Below are 19,807 nucleotides of genomic sequence, written 5' to 3'. Positions count from 1 at the left end.
CTTGCTGGGTGAAATACGTGCCTCAGCGTGAGGAAATGAAAGAAAGGAAAGAAAGACTAAAATTGACCTAAGGTGTTGTTTGGTCTGAAAAAACAATGTTTCTGGGGGATGACACTCCTGCAGGATTATTGTGAACAAGTACATGTGTTTTTAGCAATGTTGCCCTTTACAATACAGTGCATGTCATTAGTTGTTTTACATAAAAACTCAGTCCAGTTGAATTGTGTTAAGCAAAAAATAAATGTATACAAAGCATATACAAAACTTTTTTTAAGATGGTCTGAGAATGCAATAGAGATCAGATTGAATGACAATCCTACGGTAGCATTGTGACCAAGTTTACGTATTTGTGGAAATAATATCCTTTACAATATGTTATTAGTTAATTTGCAAAGGAAAGTAAGTCCAGTTCGATTGTGCTGTGCAAAAAACAATACTGTTGCTACACGTATGCAAAACATTCTTTGAAATGTTGATTCTTATGGTGGCAGCAATGTACATAAAAACGAACTAAACAAGCATTTAAAAAATGTAATTCTAGAGCAGATGAGCTCTTGCTGGCTATCCAATGTGAATCCCATATTTTAACAAGAGATGCTGACATAGTATCAAATTCCATAAATGATCGTTGCTGCATAAAATCTAGGCTATCAAACAACTGTATATTCCAACACGAGGTAATGGAGCAAGAAGATCAATGTGTGATATTGCAAGATGCAAAGTTGTCTAACATGATCTAAAATCAACTTGAAAAAAAAAAAGATGAGATGAGATGTGATGTTATGTCTAAAATAACCTAATAAGGGATGGTGAGAAAAATATATATGATGGGAGCGTGAGTAATGTAATGGAAAGTCAGACTATTGCAGATGATTTAATGGCTAACAGACAGATTGTGGTGGTCTTGGAGGTGCAGGACAGGCTGCTGTGATCGGTTTCAAGAAGTCAGAAAACACATGATCATTCAAATTTATCATTCAAACCTTTAAGGTTCAATGTATCCAGAAATCTAATCCAATACGATTCACGATGTGCTAGAGTTCTCGCCTGATTTTTGTCAGGTTGATGGGTAATCACTTCAAGGACTGTAAAGCGTAATTAAGCTATTGTATATCTGTTCTCATTCCAGTGGACTGCCAAGGGTGAGTTCGGTGTCTTGGTTCTTATACATCTCTTGTGTTCAGTGATCCTTGTTCTTATCTTTCTTTCAGTCTTGCCTAAGTAGAGTAGCCCAATCGGGCACTTCATGATGTACATTTAACCTTTGTTGAATGGATAATCTTATCTCCCTTTCAGAAATGTGCCACTTTCTGGGCTCACATATAGAGTTCGCCCCCCTCCACCTTCCAGCAGCATAAAATGCATGCCAGTAAGTACCCTAAAACATAAATCACCCATTACAAAAGTGCAAAATAACAATAAATGATACGTAGTGTTCCAGTCTTTAACCACTTCAGAAAACAGGAAAGAGGGTGATCTTAGCATAGCAAAATGTTGGTTGAGTTAAATTTTAGAAATTAAATACCTTTACTACATAATACTTTTTCCCATTTTTAATTCAAACAAATGACCGGTCTCGCAATTTGTTTAAGACCCCTCCAGAGGAAAACTTAAACACTGACAATTTTGGAAAAATGATGCAAATTTGTCATAATGTAATCTGTGGAAAGTTACTTGGGATAATTTGTGAACATCCCAACTGTCAAAGAAAGGACCCTGTACTAAGAAGAGGGGTAAACTATAGCACTTTAAAAAGTTGCTTGTATTTGTGCAGCAACTGTCACTTATTTGAGTAAGAGAATGTGCCTTTGTCCAGTTGGAAGGGCTCAAATGTAAGCATCAATGGCTCTTACTTAATTTAAAGTCCAGACTCTAGTGAATATGAGTAGAGAGGTCCTTGGTTCAGGAAAACTGGTTAAGTAATCGGCTCAACTCAAAGGCATTCAGCTTCCTGATGTAAATATTGTTAGGGAGGTTTGAAAAACCTTACCTTGGGAACCTGAAGTGATTTATTTAGGCCGATTACCTTTTTGTTTACAAGCCTGAAATATGCAGGGAGAGTTATCACAAAATAAGAAACAGTGACATTTCCAGTGTGTAAGTATGTATCTCTGTTAGCCTCAGGAACAGTTTTCACCCAATACATGCATACATCTGAAACAGAATACTTACAGACACTGTTAGTGATTCTTGTATATCTTTATGACTCACTAGCTGCACGTTGCCATCTTCATAATAGTGAACCTGCCAGACAAAAACAGACAATATAGTTTTTCTGCAGAAATAGATTTCCATTCAAATGTCACAGCTCCATTCAAAGGGACAAAAACATAAGAAGCTTGGCCTGGCTGGGGTGATTTTCTCCTTTGCAATACAGATTGTAAAGTGAAATTAAGCTACAATTATGAAAGAGCACAGTTGAAGGTTTTCAAATGGAATCAAGGTAATAAAGTACCTGAATTTTCAAGATGCCAACCAGCTGAGTACTAGATGGGGTAATCGTAAACTTCCATTCTGACCTCCAACGACCATTCCTTAAAGATACAATATAAGGGTAAGGGTATTTAAGGAACACAAAGCACTTTTAATAAGATGTAAAATCAGTATACACTCATATGCTTGATTTTTTATTAACCTTTGATAAATGTGCTAAAAGCGTCACTTTTATTGGTGTGGTTCTAAATGATCCAAGACAATACTCTTTACACTATTTTTCTAAAGGCCAATCCTCAGTAATAGGATATACTAATTTCTATCAGAAAGCATGGTCAAAAGAACGCTTTACTTGGGAAGTGTAGGGCATTGTCTGTTACCACAGAGCAGGTATTATCACTACAAATCATATTAGTTTTTGTTTGCTAATTTGCACCATACCTCTTCTGCATTTATCAAGTGTAAGGCAAAATACATACCTGTAACATTAGCTCTCAAATATGGAAAACATTAAATTAATGTTTACTGAATATCTCCTCAGACTGTGGAAACTTACTCTTCAAAGAAACAAAAATATTTTAACAAGAAATCATGTGAGAATATCAGTCTCCTTTGTTTTTACATGACAGACATATCAGTTGTTGAACATTAACTACGAAGATCCCAATGAATATCCATAAACACTAACTAGAATAGCAAGCTCATCACCAATGAGATGTCACCACTACGGCCACGAAAAGACAGATGTTTGCCAGATTGACTGCATCTACTGGCTGTATTGAAAGCCCCTACCGTAGCCATGGAGGCGACTAAACTTGGGATGCGGCTGACATGGTGGAGCAGACAGAAATGGCCCTACTATCTTTAAAGCACTAAAGGGCTGAGTCAGCAATTTCCACAAACAGGTAAGCCCATCAAAAGGCACATCAATCCAGGAGGACCAGACACCACCAGAGACGCCCAAAGACCTCATCCAGGCATGTAGTCCCAACGGCCACATTGAATGGTAAATTAGACATCACGGCTGTCTTAAATGGCTTGTATGAGAGCGAGACGTAAATCTTCCAGGACAGCAGGTAATATTTGAACAACAGAATCCCAAAGGGCATGGGTATTACGCCACAGGAGGCAGGTGGTATTCACCAAATGCAGGGCCAAGCTGGTGAAAGAAAAAAAGGGCTTCGATTCCCAGGCTGGTGGAGTGGTACGGTATACATTTGATTTGACCATACTTACTGAGGTGTGCAAGTCAAGGATCTCTGGCTTTGGGTGTTGAGTAAAAAAAAAACCTGGATATCGTGGGTCGGGCGATAGCTTTGTAAAATAGGTTTGTAAACTTGTAATATGTTCACAGAAGGTCCAGAATGGGGTTTCATGCAGGCCTCCAGAAGAAGCCTGTAAGAGTCTCATTAAACGGGGGTAATGGCTCTATATTGGTTTCTATAGGCTTGAGCACCTCATTGAAGATATTGGTTTTCATCTCCATTATGAGCAATTGTAGGTCAAGGACCTGGGCCGTCCTGAACAGAACCATTGCAAAGGTGGTGCTATTCTCTGCCATCCTCTATGGCAGGACCTGGTAGAGAAACTAGTTGAGTCTGGTGAGGCGTGCAGACCACTGGCATCCTGGAGGTCTTCATATCAGTTATCATTGCTCAATGGTTGGGCAATTTCATCCCCAGGCTCATAGGGGACGTTTTTAAATTCCGTTCCAAATAAGCCATATAGTGGGTGGGCTCTTTCATGTTGAAAGGCAGTGTATCGAAATGTCAGATAGGACACCAAAAGGCTGCAGCTCAGTTGGATCATGGTGCAGACTAAGTCGAAGTCAAAGTGGTACAGACTCCAAGTCGGGGGGCGAAATGCGATGCACTTCGTCTGTCCGCGTTGATACTCCATGATCCAGTGTGGTTTACAGCACAAGGATCAAAGTTGGCATTGAAGCCAGAACGTAGCCTGTAGCAGATCCAGAGGGTCCAACTGGTACAGAAGGTGGACCTGCTCGGAGAGTCCCAGATAGAGGACCGGAGTCATTAATGAGTCAAACAGACGAAGCATGTGGCTCCACAAAACTCTTGAATTACTGTAGAGTTGCTGATGGAAACAAAAATTCAGGTTGGCTCGGAACAGAGGTCATAATCAGCTCTGAAGGCAATAGGCTTTAGGAGCCAGAAGTTGGCGTGCTACTGCCATCTCTGGAGTACATACACTAGCAAAGACAATAGGTGTTGCCTTTGGGTTCTACTGGTTATGCAAGTGCTTTTTTGCAATGCGGAGAGGCATCTGTAAAGAGCAATACTTTTCCCAATGCTGTTTAGTAACAGCAAAAAATAAAAAATGAATGTCTCATCCTGTAGACACAAGCATGTGTAACCACGTATGCCAACCTAAGGAATGATACATGCCATGGTCTTTAATTTTTTTGTTGACTGATCTTAGATGGCAGGCGTGACAGATCGGTCAATTAAATAATACAGAGATACAATCTAAGTGTGTGAAAACACTTTTGTAGGGATATACTTTTATTTTTTTATTTTTTAAAGAAGAATGGTGGGAATGTGGGGAAATGGATGACTGGGTGAATGGATCAGTTTGAATGGAAGCAACGTGGAGTGGGCAGGGGTACCAAGGAGAACCAAACATTGGATGGGGAAGGGGAGCGCATAAGAGATAGCAACATAGGAGGTGGGGGAGAAGTAGGAGATATTAACACAGAGTGCATGGCGTGTGTGCCAGAGCAGAAGTGCACAGGCAAGAAAGCAGGCATCCATAAGTGAGAAAGCAAGCACAAAGGGGGATATGGGAGCAGAGAAGCATAAGAGGAAGAGCTAGAAAACCCATTGTAGGAAGCTGACCAAGTATATATAATATCAAAGTAAGGGATAGTGTGCAGAGTCCAGGGGATCCCCAGAGGCTTAAGTAGATAACACTAAAAGCTCCATTAGTGGTAGTGTGGTCGATCAGTGAGGATTAACAGAAGGCTGTGTTAAGCATTTGTCATGCCCATTCAGGCAAGAAATTATTACACACACTCGAAGACGGAATCCAAGACAAATTGTTTTGTATAAAAAAAGTTATCACTTTGTTATTTTATTTTAGAACCAAGTGGAACTCTGTTGCAGGTTAGTAACAGTTTCAAGAATGGTAATACTTTAAAAAATGAAGTAGGAATTGTCTATTAAAGGCAATAGGAATACTTTACAGTATGAGAAACACTTTTATAGGCGTTGTCCTCTTCGCAGGCTCCTTTAGCTGGAGACAGGCCGGTAGGGCTGGGCCAAGTCAGTAGTCATCTTCAAGCTTTGCTACACGGCGTCTTGTTCTTTGTCCTTCTTTGAAAGTTGCAGGAATCGGAGGATCAATGTTCAAGGGTGCCCCTAAATACTGAATATAGGGGCGATACTGGTAATGGCAGCCGGTAGTCACCTCGGTCCAGGGCACTTTAGGGGTGTTCCTGGCCACAGAGAAGGGCGGTGGGAGGGGGAGGGGGGTTGGGGGGGTGGAAAACACCTTTCCAGACTACTAATTTTCCTGGTCAGGGGGCGGGCATCTTCATTAGCTGGAGAGCCCCACATCTGCATAACAAAGAGCAGGAAGCCTTTGAGGCTCGCAACCCTGAATGCTGTTCCTGCTTGGGGGTAAGTGAGAAGCACCTTCACCCCAAGCAGGCTTTATTCCTGACCCCCAACAGCACAAGCGCTCCCACTTCAGGGGGTCAGAAACATGTCTGCATGTAGCAGGCTGGTGCAGACGAGTCAGCTGCACACTAGAGAGTTGGTTGTTTTTCAGGGGGCATCTGTAAGATGCCCTCCGAGTGCAATTTGTGATAAATCTAACACTAGAATCGGTGTGGGCTTATTATAGTGGGGAGTTTGAAACCAAACTCCGTAGCATTCAGTAAAGCCATCATGGAGCTGTGGAGTTTGTAACGGCAAACTCCCAGCCCATGTACTCAATATGGCTCCACTACACTTACAATGTCTGTGAATGGGCGCAGACAATGTAGGGGAATATTGCTCATGCAGCTATGCCCTCACCTGGGGTATAGTGCATCATGAATAGGGCCTTGAGGCCTGCTAAAGGGGTGACTTACCTATGCCACAGGCAGTGGTTTGTGGGCATGGCACAAAGGAATGTTTGCCTTGTTGACTCCTAGGTTTTGACTGCACCAAAACACGTAGACTGCAATGGAAGTGTGCATGAATTTGGTGAGGGGTCTCGGAGGATCGCACAATACATGCTGTAGCCCTTAGAGACCCTCTCTGGTCACAAGGCCCTTGGTACCAGGGATACCTTGTACAAGAGGCTTACATGTGGGTCAGAGGTTTGGCAACAGTGAAAACAATTATACAGTTTTGGAAAAGAACACAGTTATATTATATCCATTTATAGTGCACTCGAATACTCGTGAGTGTCCCGGCGCAATGCTAAAGGGGTGCTGAAAGAAGCCATCAAGCAAAGAGATGGGTCTTAAGTTTCCTTTTGAACACAGCTGGGTCCTGGATAGACCGCAAGGCAAGGGGGAGGGCGTTCCAGGCCACACTAGCCTTCACCACAAAAGAACTGCTCCCTAGCCCCTGAAACTTGAACCGCGGAACCCGGACAAAGCAAAGGGACATGGATCTAAGAACTCGCGAAGGGACATAGAAAGTGAGACGCCTCTGAAGATAGAGGGCGCCACACCCGTGAAGAGCACGATGTACCAGAACCAGAGATTTAAACTGGACCCTGTCCACCACGGGGACCCAATGAAGAGAGCACAGTTCCTTGCCGAAATGCCCAATAGCAATCTGGCCGCCGTATTCTGAACCACCTGAAGCCTTTTGAGCAGGTAGCCAGTGGCGCCAGCGTAAAGGGCATTAGCGTAATCCAAACGTGACAGAATCAAAGCGCACGTAACAATTTCTTTAGCTGCCTGCGGAAGAAGTGGGAAAAAATTCCTGAGATTCTTAAGGCCGAAGCAACAGCCGGCCAGTTTCTGATTGTGTGTCGAAAAGGAAAGACTCTCATCGAACCAAACGCCCAGGTTTTTAGAGGGCTGACCCATGGAAAAGGGCAGCGGAGAGTCAGGCCGCCACAGCTGCTCTCGGAAGTCAGAGGGGAACTTGCCAAATAGTAAGATCTCCGACTACTGTTCATTGCACTTAAGCTGTGCATCCACCAACCATTTAAAAATGGAGGCAAGACACTGTTGTGCGGCTGAAACGGAGTCTGTAGTTTTATTCCAGGTAAAAAGTAGCAGGGTATCGTCCGCATAGGCCATCACCTTAGCCCCAAGCTCCTCTGCCAGATATACCAATGGCGTAACAGATGTTGAAGAGGAGAGGGCTAAGGAAGGAACCCTGCGGGACTCCAGTAGTAACCAACTGAGGGGAGGAGAAGGGAGGGAGCCATATCTGCTCAACACGCCCCTCCAAAAAAAGACCTAAGCCAGCCCAAAATTGCACAGTCACTGGTAACCGGATTGGCAGAGACCCAGTGCAGAACTCAAAGTGCATCAGATATCAGGCAAAAAGTGGGAGGTACCCATGCAAAAAAGGGCACTTTTCTACACACATGCACTCGAAAGGAGCGCTTCATCAAAAAGAAAAAAGTTGTTCTACAAAACTAAGTAGTGGAAGGACATGTCAGCGAGTCAAAAGAAATGGGAAAGTGGGGGTGGTCCACATGAGCGAAACACAAGCTGAACAAGAAAACCCATAGAAAAAGAAGCCAGCAAATGAGACCAGGAACAAAGCAATGTGCTAGATGTAAGCCTCTGTAAGTTCTTGGTAAGTCCATTATAGTTTTTTTTGCTTGCGCCATCTGATGGGCTCAAACTTAAAAGGTCCTTCAATCAACTATCAAGAGGGTTGTTTTCTAAACAGTCTGAAACTATGCCAGATCTAATTACTGTATTGCAGGTGTGCAGAAAACATAGTAATATATAATGGATGAATTCATCTGAAATCGGTGTGGACAGAAATAAAAAGGCCAGAAGTAGAAAATATAAAACTTTTCAGTACAAAATATAAAATATGTGCACAGTTATCTCAGACAGAAGAACCAGTCACTTGCCAGTCAACAGTCACAGTCAACTTTCCTCAAAACAACAGAGCTACCCCTCAACTTTGACAAAATAATCTCTTGTTGTCCAAGACCAGGGAAGAGCTATGCCACGCTCTGCTAAGTAATGCCTGGATAGATATGGAGCAGTCTGATTGTAGACTTGTCAAGCTACCATTCACTTTGACTACACAAACACATGCATACATCTATTCATCCCAGAGAGCTTAGGGTGTAGAGCAGTCACAGGAGCCTCAAGGAAAAAGAGCCTCAAGACGACTTTGGTTGGGCAGGAAAAATGGGGACATGGTACAGAGGACGCTCAGACAGAGGGGCACTCGCAATTGAGCAACTCTGGCCACAGAAACGTCACTCAACAAAATACTAATGTTGCCCTTAAGAACACTGCTAACAAATCATGACAGAGACGGATCTTTTGCAAATACAAAGAAGGAGGGAAAATAAAACCTAGTATGGTATGTGTCTAGCAGAACCCTTGTCTGGAAGAACAGAACCCAAATAGGAAACAGAAGATACACTTGCACTGCAATAGAAAGACCTGTTTGGAAGCATACATTACCATTATTGCTACTTCACTGCCACTCTGATTTAGGTTAAGTGGGGGACCTGAACAGCCACTGTGAGCTATGACCCAGCAACAGTCCAATACATACTCAACATTTACAGTGGGTATATTGTACAGTTGCAAAACCCTCACCCACCCATTATGAACACCTGCATATATATGTTGAAAACAACCCAAGCACCCACATCAATGCAGTTGGGGAGTAGCAAGCCAATGTCTGGACAAAGCACTAAAAGGCTAAGAACGTTATGGACATTGAACAATCCAAACATGAAATACCACAAAAATAAACTTGTGTGAGGAATGGGTTCGACATTTAATTTCTCAGATTTCACTTTTTGAGCTACCTTGCTTACGGACTTCTGTCATTAGGAAGTCTCACCCCATATAAGCTCTGTTATAATGGTTTGGGGTGCTAATTACCAGTGTACACCTTTTAAGTTCAGGTCCACTGATGTACAAATAAGGTAAGTGACTCAGAGGTAGCTGCACTTGAACGCTTGTGTGCATGTGTGTGCAAATGTGGGCGGCCAGAGCATATGAGGCTTCAGGTAGCTTGTCGCAGAAGAGACCTTTCAGGGGTTGGTGCTGACCTGTGCAGGCGTTATAGTAGAAGTGGGCATTATTAGTGAGTATGTACATCTATAGTGCTTCATTGAAATAAACCTGAAGGATGAAATCTGAACCTAACTACTATTTCAGCCCAGTTTGGCCAAGAGACAGTCAATATGGTAAATTGGGGTACCAAATGCAGACCGGTTATTGATTTTGACATACTGCAATTCTTATGGCACTTAAAGATTTATCATTTCTCTCTTAGCGTCTATTGAGTTTTAGGCCTTTTAGTCACCCTGCTGGGCTACAGTAATTGCACTGTTGGCCAGTTGGATGGTCAAAGGCCTCCATAAAGTATACGACCATTAGCCAATAAAAGGTTTGCTTCGTGGAGAGGGTAGGGAAAGCATATGCATTTGCTAATTACGTTTCACCCGGTCATTGGCAAGGGAAGGCTCAACCCCATGAACAAAGGAGAGCAGCTAAACCTCTGGAGCGGGAATCGGCCACTACAACGCGGCCGTTTCCACGAATACCTTTACCACGCATGCGTGGTGACAACAGCCTTTACCACGCACACCTTTACTACGAGATACGTAGTAAAGGCATGTGTGGTAAATGCAAAAAAAAAAAAAAAAAAAGGGGGGTTTGGGGGGGTTTTCCAGATAGTGGCGCTGGCCGCCTACACACCCTGGAGGACAGTGGAGGGATAGATTCACTGGGCGAGGACCCTTGATGTTTAACATTCTGGAGAGAGACCAGAGTCATGTGCTCTGCAAGCAGCCAAAGGAGACCATGGGACCCGGAGGGTGCAGTGTTTGTATAATTTGTGCACTGTATTGTAGTTATAAGGTCAGGGCTGCGCTAGGGGTGGGAACTGTTGGGAGGGTGTCCACATACATTATTTTTCAACAGACATCATGTATACATGTGTAAATGAATGTATAATACTGCGTGAGTGTGTGTGTGTGTGTGTTGGTGGTGTGTGTGGGTATAAATAAGTACCTTTTTTTTTTAATAAGTAAACGCACTGACTAGGCTTGATTTATTGGAGGTTTGTGTGACTGCGGAATGGGGTACTAGCCATCAAAATATCTCGATTAGCCCTTTCACTGTTCTGGCTCATTCTGACAGAATCAAATGCTGTAGAGGTGTGCTTGGTTCACAGTAAAAAAAAAGGTTGTGGACGTATTACTTGTGAAGGTCCCAAGTCCTTCTCAATTAATAACCAACTTTCTTACAATATGTTGGTGCAGGGAGAAAATATATACATATACATACCCCTGCTTTGTGATGTGAAAACAAAGGGCTACAGTTGGGCTATATGGTGTGCAGATTATCACATGAAATGTTCCCCTGCTTAGAAATAGGATTTGGCTTAAATATTTTGGGAATAAACAATACTTCAGTCAGTTTCTCATTGCACAAGTCTGACACAAAAACTGATCAAATAAACCATAGCCCATTTGACAGAGCAGTAATTGTACTGCTTTTTCTCGCTCTCTGGTCCAGACAGAATGTCTCCTGCTAGTATTACAATAATTTGCCACTTATGCAGTTTCCACCCTACAGGGAGAGGAATAAAAGCCCACCTAACCATACTCTTCAGCCTATTGGTATAGACCTTACACCCTTTTAGACCGACCAACCCAAAAATATTTCATCAGGTGAGGAGGGGGTGACGCGCCTCTTGCCAAGACCTACCCAAGAGGCGTTTTGTACCCCCACTTGAATTAAAAAAAGGAGCTTTTTGAGTCTCTTGCCAATGTCCTTGGATGTTTTCAAACCCAATAAATGAGGTCAGACCCAAAAATATTTCATCGTGTGAGGAGGGGGTGAGGTTCCGTGACAATTGTAAGTGGTGTTTTCGACTCGCACGAATATGGTCGAGTCTGGTATCTATGAACCGCAAATGACTAGTTTAGTGGGTGTACGCGTTTTCGCTGTGCTAGCCTAAACCGTTCGTCTGTTTTGTGGGTTTCTTCATCTGAACCCACGGGTTCCATCTTAGATACGGCATCCATTTTGTTTCTTGCCCTCAAGTAGCCAGCGAACGGACGCTGTCCGCTTCGCGACCCTGGGACTCCCAAACTCTTGCGGAAGACACGTTTCTTTTGAAGGTGTCTTTTTGATGAGGGGGATGACACTGTAAGGCAGATGGCCCCGCTCGAGGCTCATCTTGCCGTGCCGTTCTATTGTCTCAGTTGTGCATTCATTAGGCACGTCCCCTTTGATGCCTGCAACTCGTGTTTCCTGGTACCACCCCTTTTACACCCTCTTCGATCTGTTCCTTGTCTACGTCTTCCTCTGCACCTGTTTCTGTCCTTTCCTCGATTCGTTTACTACTGAATGGAATGTACTAATGGTGGGAAGATGTACTTTTACAGTTGGGAACTGCCAAATGTTACTGTAATCATGTTCCGGGCTCTGAATACATGAAAGCGACCCCTCATGATCTTTACGATGGGAACCGAGTTGTAATCCTTTGTGCACCATGTTATTCTATGCTTGAAAACTGTATAAAAAGGAGCGATCCACAGATACAAGTTGAAACAGTCTCCTCGAACCTACACGTGTTGTACTTCCTGTGACTTCTGTATTCCCTGCAGTAATAAACCTCGAATCTTTGACGCCGAAGGAAGTGTCCCGTGTCTCTGTCATTTGTACGCCGGAACAGGTTACCCAAGAAGGTTTTAGGTGTTATCCCTGGCACCGCTGGGTCTTAGCAAAAACCCAGTCCTTCAGTTGGCGCCCAACGTGGGGCTGCATCAGTGGTACCGGTCCAAAGCCCGACAATCGTGAGGAACTTCGTGTGAAATCTCCGAGGGAAGGTGCACCCCGCTTCATCGATCCTGTTGTCGAAACAAGTGGCCCGACGACTTTTCCCGCGAAGATTCCCGCCTCCTGGCGGCTGCGACGGACTGCTGCCCTGACTGTAGACCTGTTTTGGCGCCTGGCGTAGACCTTGGTACAGCGAGACGATTGACGGGCCTTCCTGGTGACGCCATTGATCTTTGAGTTAAGTATTTGTGGGTCGCTCCCAGAGTCCTTTGTTGTGGGTGCTTAGTTGTTGCATGGTTCCATTGCATTTGTGGTTCTTGGTATTTCGTTCTTTGTTGTGATATTTGACGTCTGCAGTCGCCAAAAACCGAGGGTTTTTGCTCTTTGCAGGGACATTGTAATCCTATAACCCTTGAAGTTTGTGAAACTCGGTTACTGTGCATGATGCCTGGCCGTAGTACTTTGTTCAGCTGCTTTAGAGGTTGTGGTGCGGATTCCCGACTGGAGGACTCGTGTCCGATACCTCCGGTTGGAACTCCAACTTACGAATTGTACAGTCGACACGGATTAGGTCCAATTACATTCAATGAGTGTTGGTTTCGTTACACTAAAAAAGACGGTGTCCTTAGTTGGCCACCTCATGGTAGTTTTGAGGCTCCGATTCTAGATAATCTTGAAGCTAAATTGTTCCAAAGAAAAGCAAGGCCGGCCATGTTTGATTCCTTTCCGTTGTGGCGTAAAGAAGCCAAGCAGAAAGAAATCAAGCAGATTAAACGTAATAAGAGAGAAGGGATCGTCACAACGGTAAGAAACGCAGAGCAGTTTCAGCGAGATAAGGAGGAAAAGGAAAAGGAAGTTTTTGATAGATTGCAGCGCATGACTGTCGATAAGTGTTATCCCGTTTTACCGACGGGTACGGATAAGAAGGAGGACGTAGTAGAGGACCCCTTGTTGTCCTACCTCATGAAGTCACCACCTCCGTATGCACAGGGTACCGCAGTTCCTGTGGTTCCCCCTGTCCCTGTTCCCCAACCTGTACCCGTTCTTCCGCATGTTCCTGCTCCTTTGCCTGCTCCCGTCCCTACTGCTCCTCCGCTTGTACTTCCTCATACTCCTGCTCCCGCTGCTTCTACTGTTCTGATTACTCCTGCTGTCCCTTCTGTTCCCGACACTTCTCTTGTTACCCCGGTGTGTTACTCTACTACCCCATCTGCTCAACGTCGTGTTCCTTCGGTTGCTGCTAACTTTTTCGATTCTCTTGGACCAGTTCTTGAGTCCGCTGGTTCTGAAGGTCCCCAAAGACAAAGTCAGCTTCCTGGTAGTAGGGAGCGTGATTCGCTATATAATATGGCGATGGGTTGGATTAGATACCCTCTTAGGAATCCTCCACGTGTAGTACTCGATACGTTTTCTCAATTCAACATACCGACGCAGAGGTTCGTGTTTGAGGAAATGTGTAAGCTTTTACGTGATCAAATATCGGCGGATGCATCTGATGATGTATTGACTGCCTTATCTAATCTTCAGCTTCAGTTTGCAAGTGGAATAATGGTGGGTAGCAATGTTCGACGTGCTGTCGAGCAGTTGCTATCTTTTCGTCCTTCTATAATGCCTCAGGCATTGTTTTTAGAAGACATTGAGGGACCGCCAGCAGCGCCTAGTCAGTACCCCATGCGTGAAGTTCCACCAGTGTGGATGCCAGGTAATCTTGGTGGTAATCCTGCGGTTTTGCCACATTTTCAGAGAGTGTGGATACATCTTCCATGGAAACGGTCGGATGTTTTGCAAGTAAAACAATCGCTACCTGATCCTCGCAAAAATCCAGCAGGGTACTATAAGGAATTGTCGCAGTTAGTGGATGCTACGATAATGAATCTTGCCGATATCGATATGTTGTTCGGTAACGTAGTACCGCAACCGGTATGGGCGAAGATTCGTCAGCAAGACCATGCAGCAGTATTAGGTGGTGACTGGGCGGCACTTAGAGCTGCAGATGACTTACAAGTCGGCGGGGCTAAGCCTGACCAGCTCATTACAGATCTTCCTCAGAGAATAATTACTCTTATGAAAACGCTTATGCCAGCTATGAAGGTGAATTGGGACAAGTTGTCCGCTTGCAAACAAAAGAAGGACGAGAGTGTCTGATTTCTTTACGAGATTTGAGGAAGCATTTATCGATCACAGTGGTCAGGATATGGGCACTGAGGGAAGTCAGAGATTGTTTGTGGACAAATTTGTGTCGAACTTATTGCCGGACTTAAGCAACAAATTAAGGAATTCTGAGAGTGCATGGGCTGTTTCCACTTCTGCTCAGATACTGGCTACGGCCCAATATTATGAGAATAGGGAGAAAGAGGAAAATGATCGTGCCGATAAAAAGATAAAAGAGCTCAAAACTAAAGTGTTGTTGCAACAAGCGTATCCTCCACGTTCGAATCAGAATGATTCGCAACAGCGGAATCGATCGCAGTCTCAATCGAATAGGTCGCAATCACGAAATGATTCCTCTTCGCAGAGATCTTCATTGGGGTACAATCAGTGTGCCTATTGTAGGGGAGAGGGTCATTTGAAATTCGATTTTCCAGTTTTACGTGATCGCAATAGTGGTAACTCATCTAGAGGAGGTCATAGTGGTCCTCAACAAGCATCACGTGGTAGAGGCCGCGGTGCTCAACATGATCGTTCTGATAATTCTTCAGATTCTAATAATTGTTTCGATCAGCGTGGATCATCGCAAGGAAGATCTGCGCAGTACAATGTGGACGATTATTACGTCGATCAGGGCACTGACGACAGTAATTACTAGGGCAGCCATAGACAAGGAGAGGGAGTAGTATCAGTTCCGGTTGATCAGAGAGGGCCTTACGTCGCAGTTGCCACCTCGGGCGTCGTGGAGCCTTTTCTGTTGGACACTGGTGCAGCGAAAAGTTCCATCATGCATTCGAAACTCCCTGGCGCACCTTTGTCTGGCTTAACAAATGTTTCCGTTGGATTCTCTGGCGCCCCTGTTAGCAATCCAGTTTCGCGCCCTTTGCCTCTTGCAATTGGGCCTCGTGAGCTGAAAGCTCCTTTGATTTTGACTACTGGTTGTGGTGAAAATCTTTTGGGCCTGGATCTGCTAAAACGTTTGTATGCGACTCTGTATTGTTCTCCTGCAGGAGTAAAGCTTACTTTGGGTGAGAGAGTTCTCTCCTATGTACCCGTCTCTCGATAAACTTCCACCGGAATTGAGTTCTCTTCCTGCATCTTTGTGGGCAACAGGTCCCAATGACGTGGGCCTGCTTGATATCTCCCCATATGTTGTTCACTTGAAATCTAATGTGCGTTTGCCACGTATTCCCCAGTATCGTATCTCACTTGATGGAGAGCGAGCGTTGTTAGCTATCATCTACGATTTGATTGAAAAAGACGTTATTGAGGAGACTCGGGGAAACGTGTGCAATAGTCCTGTGCTGCCCATTCTGAAGCGTACTGATCCATCAAAGCCTCCTGTTTATCGTTTTGTTATCGATTTACGGGAGGTAAATAAAATTGTGATTCCTCAGTTCCCTGTGGTGCCTGACATTACGGCTCTACTGACTCTGATTCCAGCCTCTGCATCTTGGTTCTCAGTGATCGATCTGAAGAATGCGTTCTTCAGCATTCCGATTGCTGAGGAGAGTAGAGACCTTTTCGGTTTCTCTCTTGGTGGTCGCAGCTTTAGGTTTAAACGTGCTCCCCAGGGCTACTGTGAAAGTCCATCAATATACAGTCAAGCCTTGAAGAGCCAACTTGATGCGTTTGTGTTGCCGGCCGGTGCGGCCTTGATCCAATATGTCGACGACCTATTGGTGGCTGCAGATACTCAGGACATATGCAAAATTGCTACGGTGTCGTTGTTGTAGCATCTCTGTGACTTACATCACAAGGTGTCACCTTCTAAACTGCAATATTGTTGCCAAGAAGTAACCTATTTAGGTCACTTATTGTCAAAGGAGGGAAGAAGGTTGACCCCAGAGAGAATTGCGGCAATTGCTCGAATGACTGTGCCAACAACTCAGAGAGATGTGCGTGCCTTTTTAGGTATCACGTCATACTGCAGGCAATGGATTCCAAATTTTTCATTGCTAGCGAAACCATTGGTGGCTCTTACGTGCAAGGATGTTCCAACTCCTTTACCATGGACGGAAGAATGTCAGAAAAGCTTTTCTGAATTACGTGACGCGTTGTGTTCGGCTCCTGTGTTAGGTACCCCTGACTACAGTAAGCCGTTTACACTATACGTTCACGAGAGGGAAGGTTGTGCGTTGAGTGTCTTAAGGCAACAGCTCGGTGGTAAACAGCGTCCATGTGCATATTTTTCCTCGACCTAGGACCCGGTAGCAAGAGCATTGCCGAGTTGTCTGAGAGCAACAGCGGCAGCTGCGGTGTCCATCCGACAATCTGCAGGATTGGTCATGGATAATATGCTTACGGTGATGGTTCCGCATGCAGTTGACACTCTCTTGAATCGTACGAAGACTCAGCATCTGACGAGCGCGAGGTTGTTTGGGTATGAGTTGACGCTTTTGGCAAGTCACATTCAAATAAAACGTTGTAATGTCCTGAACCCGGCGACTTTGTTGCCAATTAGTATGGAATCAGACGAAGTAGCACCTCATGACTGCTACTTACGGACTGAGGAGGAAACAAAAGGTTGTGTTGACCTAAAAAACACTCCTTTGGAAAACCCTGATGGGACCCTGTATGTGGATGGTTCGTGTTTTAAGTTGCCGAATGGTGATGTAACGACTGCGTATGCTGTGGTGACGTTGAGTACGGTTGTGGAGACTGCAAGACTGAATCAGAATTCTGCACAGGCGGCAGAGCTGATTGCCTTGACAAGAGCGTGTGTGTTGTCGAAAGGGAAACGGGTGAATGTGTTTACGGACAGCCAATACGCATTTGGCGTTGCCCATAGTTTCGGACGATTGTGGAGAGAGAGAGGTTTCATGACATCGCATGGTACGAAGATTCAGCATGGACAGCTTGTGAATGATCTTTTGGATGCACTTACATTGCCCGAGCAGGTGGCGAATATTAAATGTAGTGCACACCGTAAGGTGACGGATGATGTTGGTCGTGGCAATGCGTTTGCAGATGAAGTTGCTAAGGAGACTGCCAGGAATCTTAGCACTAGAATGTATGTGACGAGTTCGGTAAGGTGGCCTACAGAAACGGGTATGTGTGAAGACACTATCGAGAGCGTGAAAGCGATTCAGAATGAGGCCACCGAGACTGAAAAGACGAAGTGGAAAGAGAGTACGGGAAAGTTGGATGCAAATGGCTGCTGAATTGATTTGTCGGAACATAAGAGGTGGATGTTGCCGGATGCATATGTGCTGGCTGTTGTGACGATGGCACACGGGTTGGCACATATTAGTGCGAAAGGTATTTGTAAGTTGTTGTCCCCTGTATGGAAGAATGATGGTATTACTAAGTGTGCTGAGAGATTGGTGAGGAATTGTATGATATGTATGATGTACAATCCTGGTAAGGGAACTCCTACACCCCCTGGTCATTTTGCTCCCCCTTCATGTCCCTTTGAGGTGATTCAGCTAGACTTCATCCATATGGAGCGATGCAATAACCTGAAGTACGTTTTAGTTGTGGTTTGCGCATTCTCCCGATGGATTGAAGCCTACCCTCTTAAAGACAACACGGCTCTGTCCACTGCAAAAATCCTACTGAAGGAATACTTTCCTCGGTATGGAATGCCACGAATTGTATGGTCTGATAACGGAAGTGAGTTTGTGGGGAGTGTGATGAAGAATGTGTGTAAGGGCCTTGGAATTACACAGAAATTCCACAGCGCCAATCATCCCCAGTCAGCAGGTTTGGTTGAAGGGTATAATGGCACCCTTAAACTGAAACTAGCGAAGATTCAGGCTACGACTGGTCTCTCGTGGCCTGACGCTTTGCCCTTAGCTCTTCTGTCAACAAGGGCGACTGTACACTCCCGAGTAGGGCTCAGTCCCTATGAGATTGTGTTCGGCCGCCCTGCCAATGTTTGGGGGGTCCCTAGACCCAGTGTGTTCTCTGATCTTGAATACCCAATGTTGATCGATTATCTTTATGATCTGACTGCTAAACTGAGGTTAATTCACCAACAGGTCTTTGAAGCACTGCCGACGCAGACGGAGGGTCCAGGCCACCAGCTCCAGCCCGGAGATTGGGTGGTGACGAGGAATTTTGCCCGGAAGCACAACCTTGAGCCTTGTTTTACGGGACCCTACCAAGTGCTCCTTGCCACGAGAACTGCTGTTCGTTTGGAAGGGCGCAAGAACTGGGTGCATGCCACCCATACCAAAAAGGTACCTATACCTTTACCAGCAGACCCGTGGGTGAGGAAGGGCATCGCCTCGTCTGAAGTCGAAACTGTGCCGACCTTCGTTCCTTTCAGTGACGCTCAGCCTGTCGGAGAGACCTCAGTGCAGCAGAACGGCATTGTTGAACATTTGCCATCACAAAACTCAATACCTGAACAATTGACTGATCAACAGAACTCTGTTTCATCGTCGGATCAGTTGTTTGACGAACAGACACGTCCTGGGAGAAGTCGATATTTTCTTCGATCCAGTACTAGAGACTAATAAAGGCATTTTTGCTCTCTCCCCGGACATCCACGTTACCCCATTATCACTGACCAGTTTGAACACACTTGCATAATTGTGATTTTTGTAAATTTGAGTCTTTTCCACATATGTGTTTTTGCTTCCACAGCTAGCAGATTTTGTATATATTGTTGATTAAAATACCTTGCATCCGGGTGGACCGTAAGGCCGCGCGGGTACTTCCTTCTGGTTAGTAGGTCTTGAAACTAGGTCGAAGGCCGTCGATTCCTAGGAACTCCTGGGGATTGACTACTGCTACACAGAACGAAGTGCGTCAAGAACGTTGCGGACGGTTTTAGAGGATGGCTTTCTCAAAGCTGTCGGACTTGGAAAAGGCTCAGGCCCATAGATTCGAGTTGCGCAGAATTGCCCATACAAAATGTTTCATGTTTCAGATGTTCTTCTTATTCTTAACTGTTTCCTCGTTGTTGGTGGGTGGGGTGTATTACATGATACAGTCCTTGTTGCCTACTGCCTCACCTACCCCTTCTTCTGAACCTAAACCTACCTCCACTGTTTCTCCTCATTCCTTCCACATCCTACCCCAACACGAGCAGGTTAGACGTGCGGAATTCATGAACAATTCCTTCGTTCAGCTCCTTCATCAGCATCAGTTAGTGGTGAACACTACTAATTGTTGGGTGTGTGGGTTAATGCCACATACCACGGATAAGGGAATTCCGTACCTGGTTCTTCCTTATAGTTCCCAGGGTTCAGCTCGAGCATTCCAAACAATGTTTCGAAGTGCACTAGATTCTTACCCCAATCGAGAGCC

General features: G+C 44.8%; 1 protein-coding gene across 1 annotated transcript in view; it reads right to left on the bottom strand.

The window, feature by feature from the left end:
* CAPZA2 (capping actin protein of muscle Z-line subunit alpha 2) overlaps window positions 1-19,807 on the bottom strand; it is a 314,968-nt gene that overhangs the window by 116,288 nt on the left and 178,873 nt on the right. Inside the window, exons 7-8 of the mRNA XM_086919391.1 lie at window positions 2,456-2,534; window positions 2,173-2,244 (exon numbers count right to left, since the gene is read on the bottom strand). Coding sequence (XP_086775517.1) covers window positions 2,173-2,244; window positions 2,456-2,534 — 151 coding nt within the window. The remainder of the gene's footprint in view (window positions 1-2,172; window positions 2,245-2,455; window positions 2,535-19,807) is intronic.

Source organism: Lissotriton vulgaris, chromosome 1_1 (assembly GCF_964263255.1).
Source record: "Lissotriton vulgaris chromosome 1_1, aLisVul1.2, whole genome shotgun sequence".
Taxonomy (NCBI): domain Eukaryota; kingdom Metazoa; phylum Chordata; class Amphibia; order Caudata; family Salamandridae; genus Lissotriton; species Lissotriton vulgaris.
The sequence above is the reverse complement of the archived record's forward strand: the minus strand, read 5'-3'. Positions and strand labels throughout refer to the sequence as shown.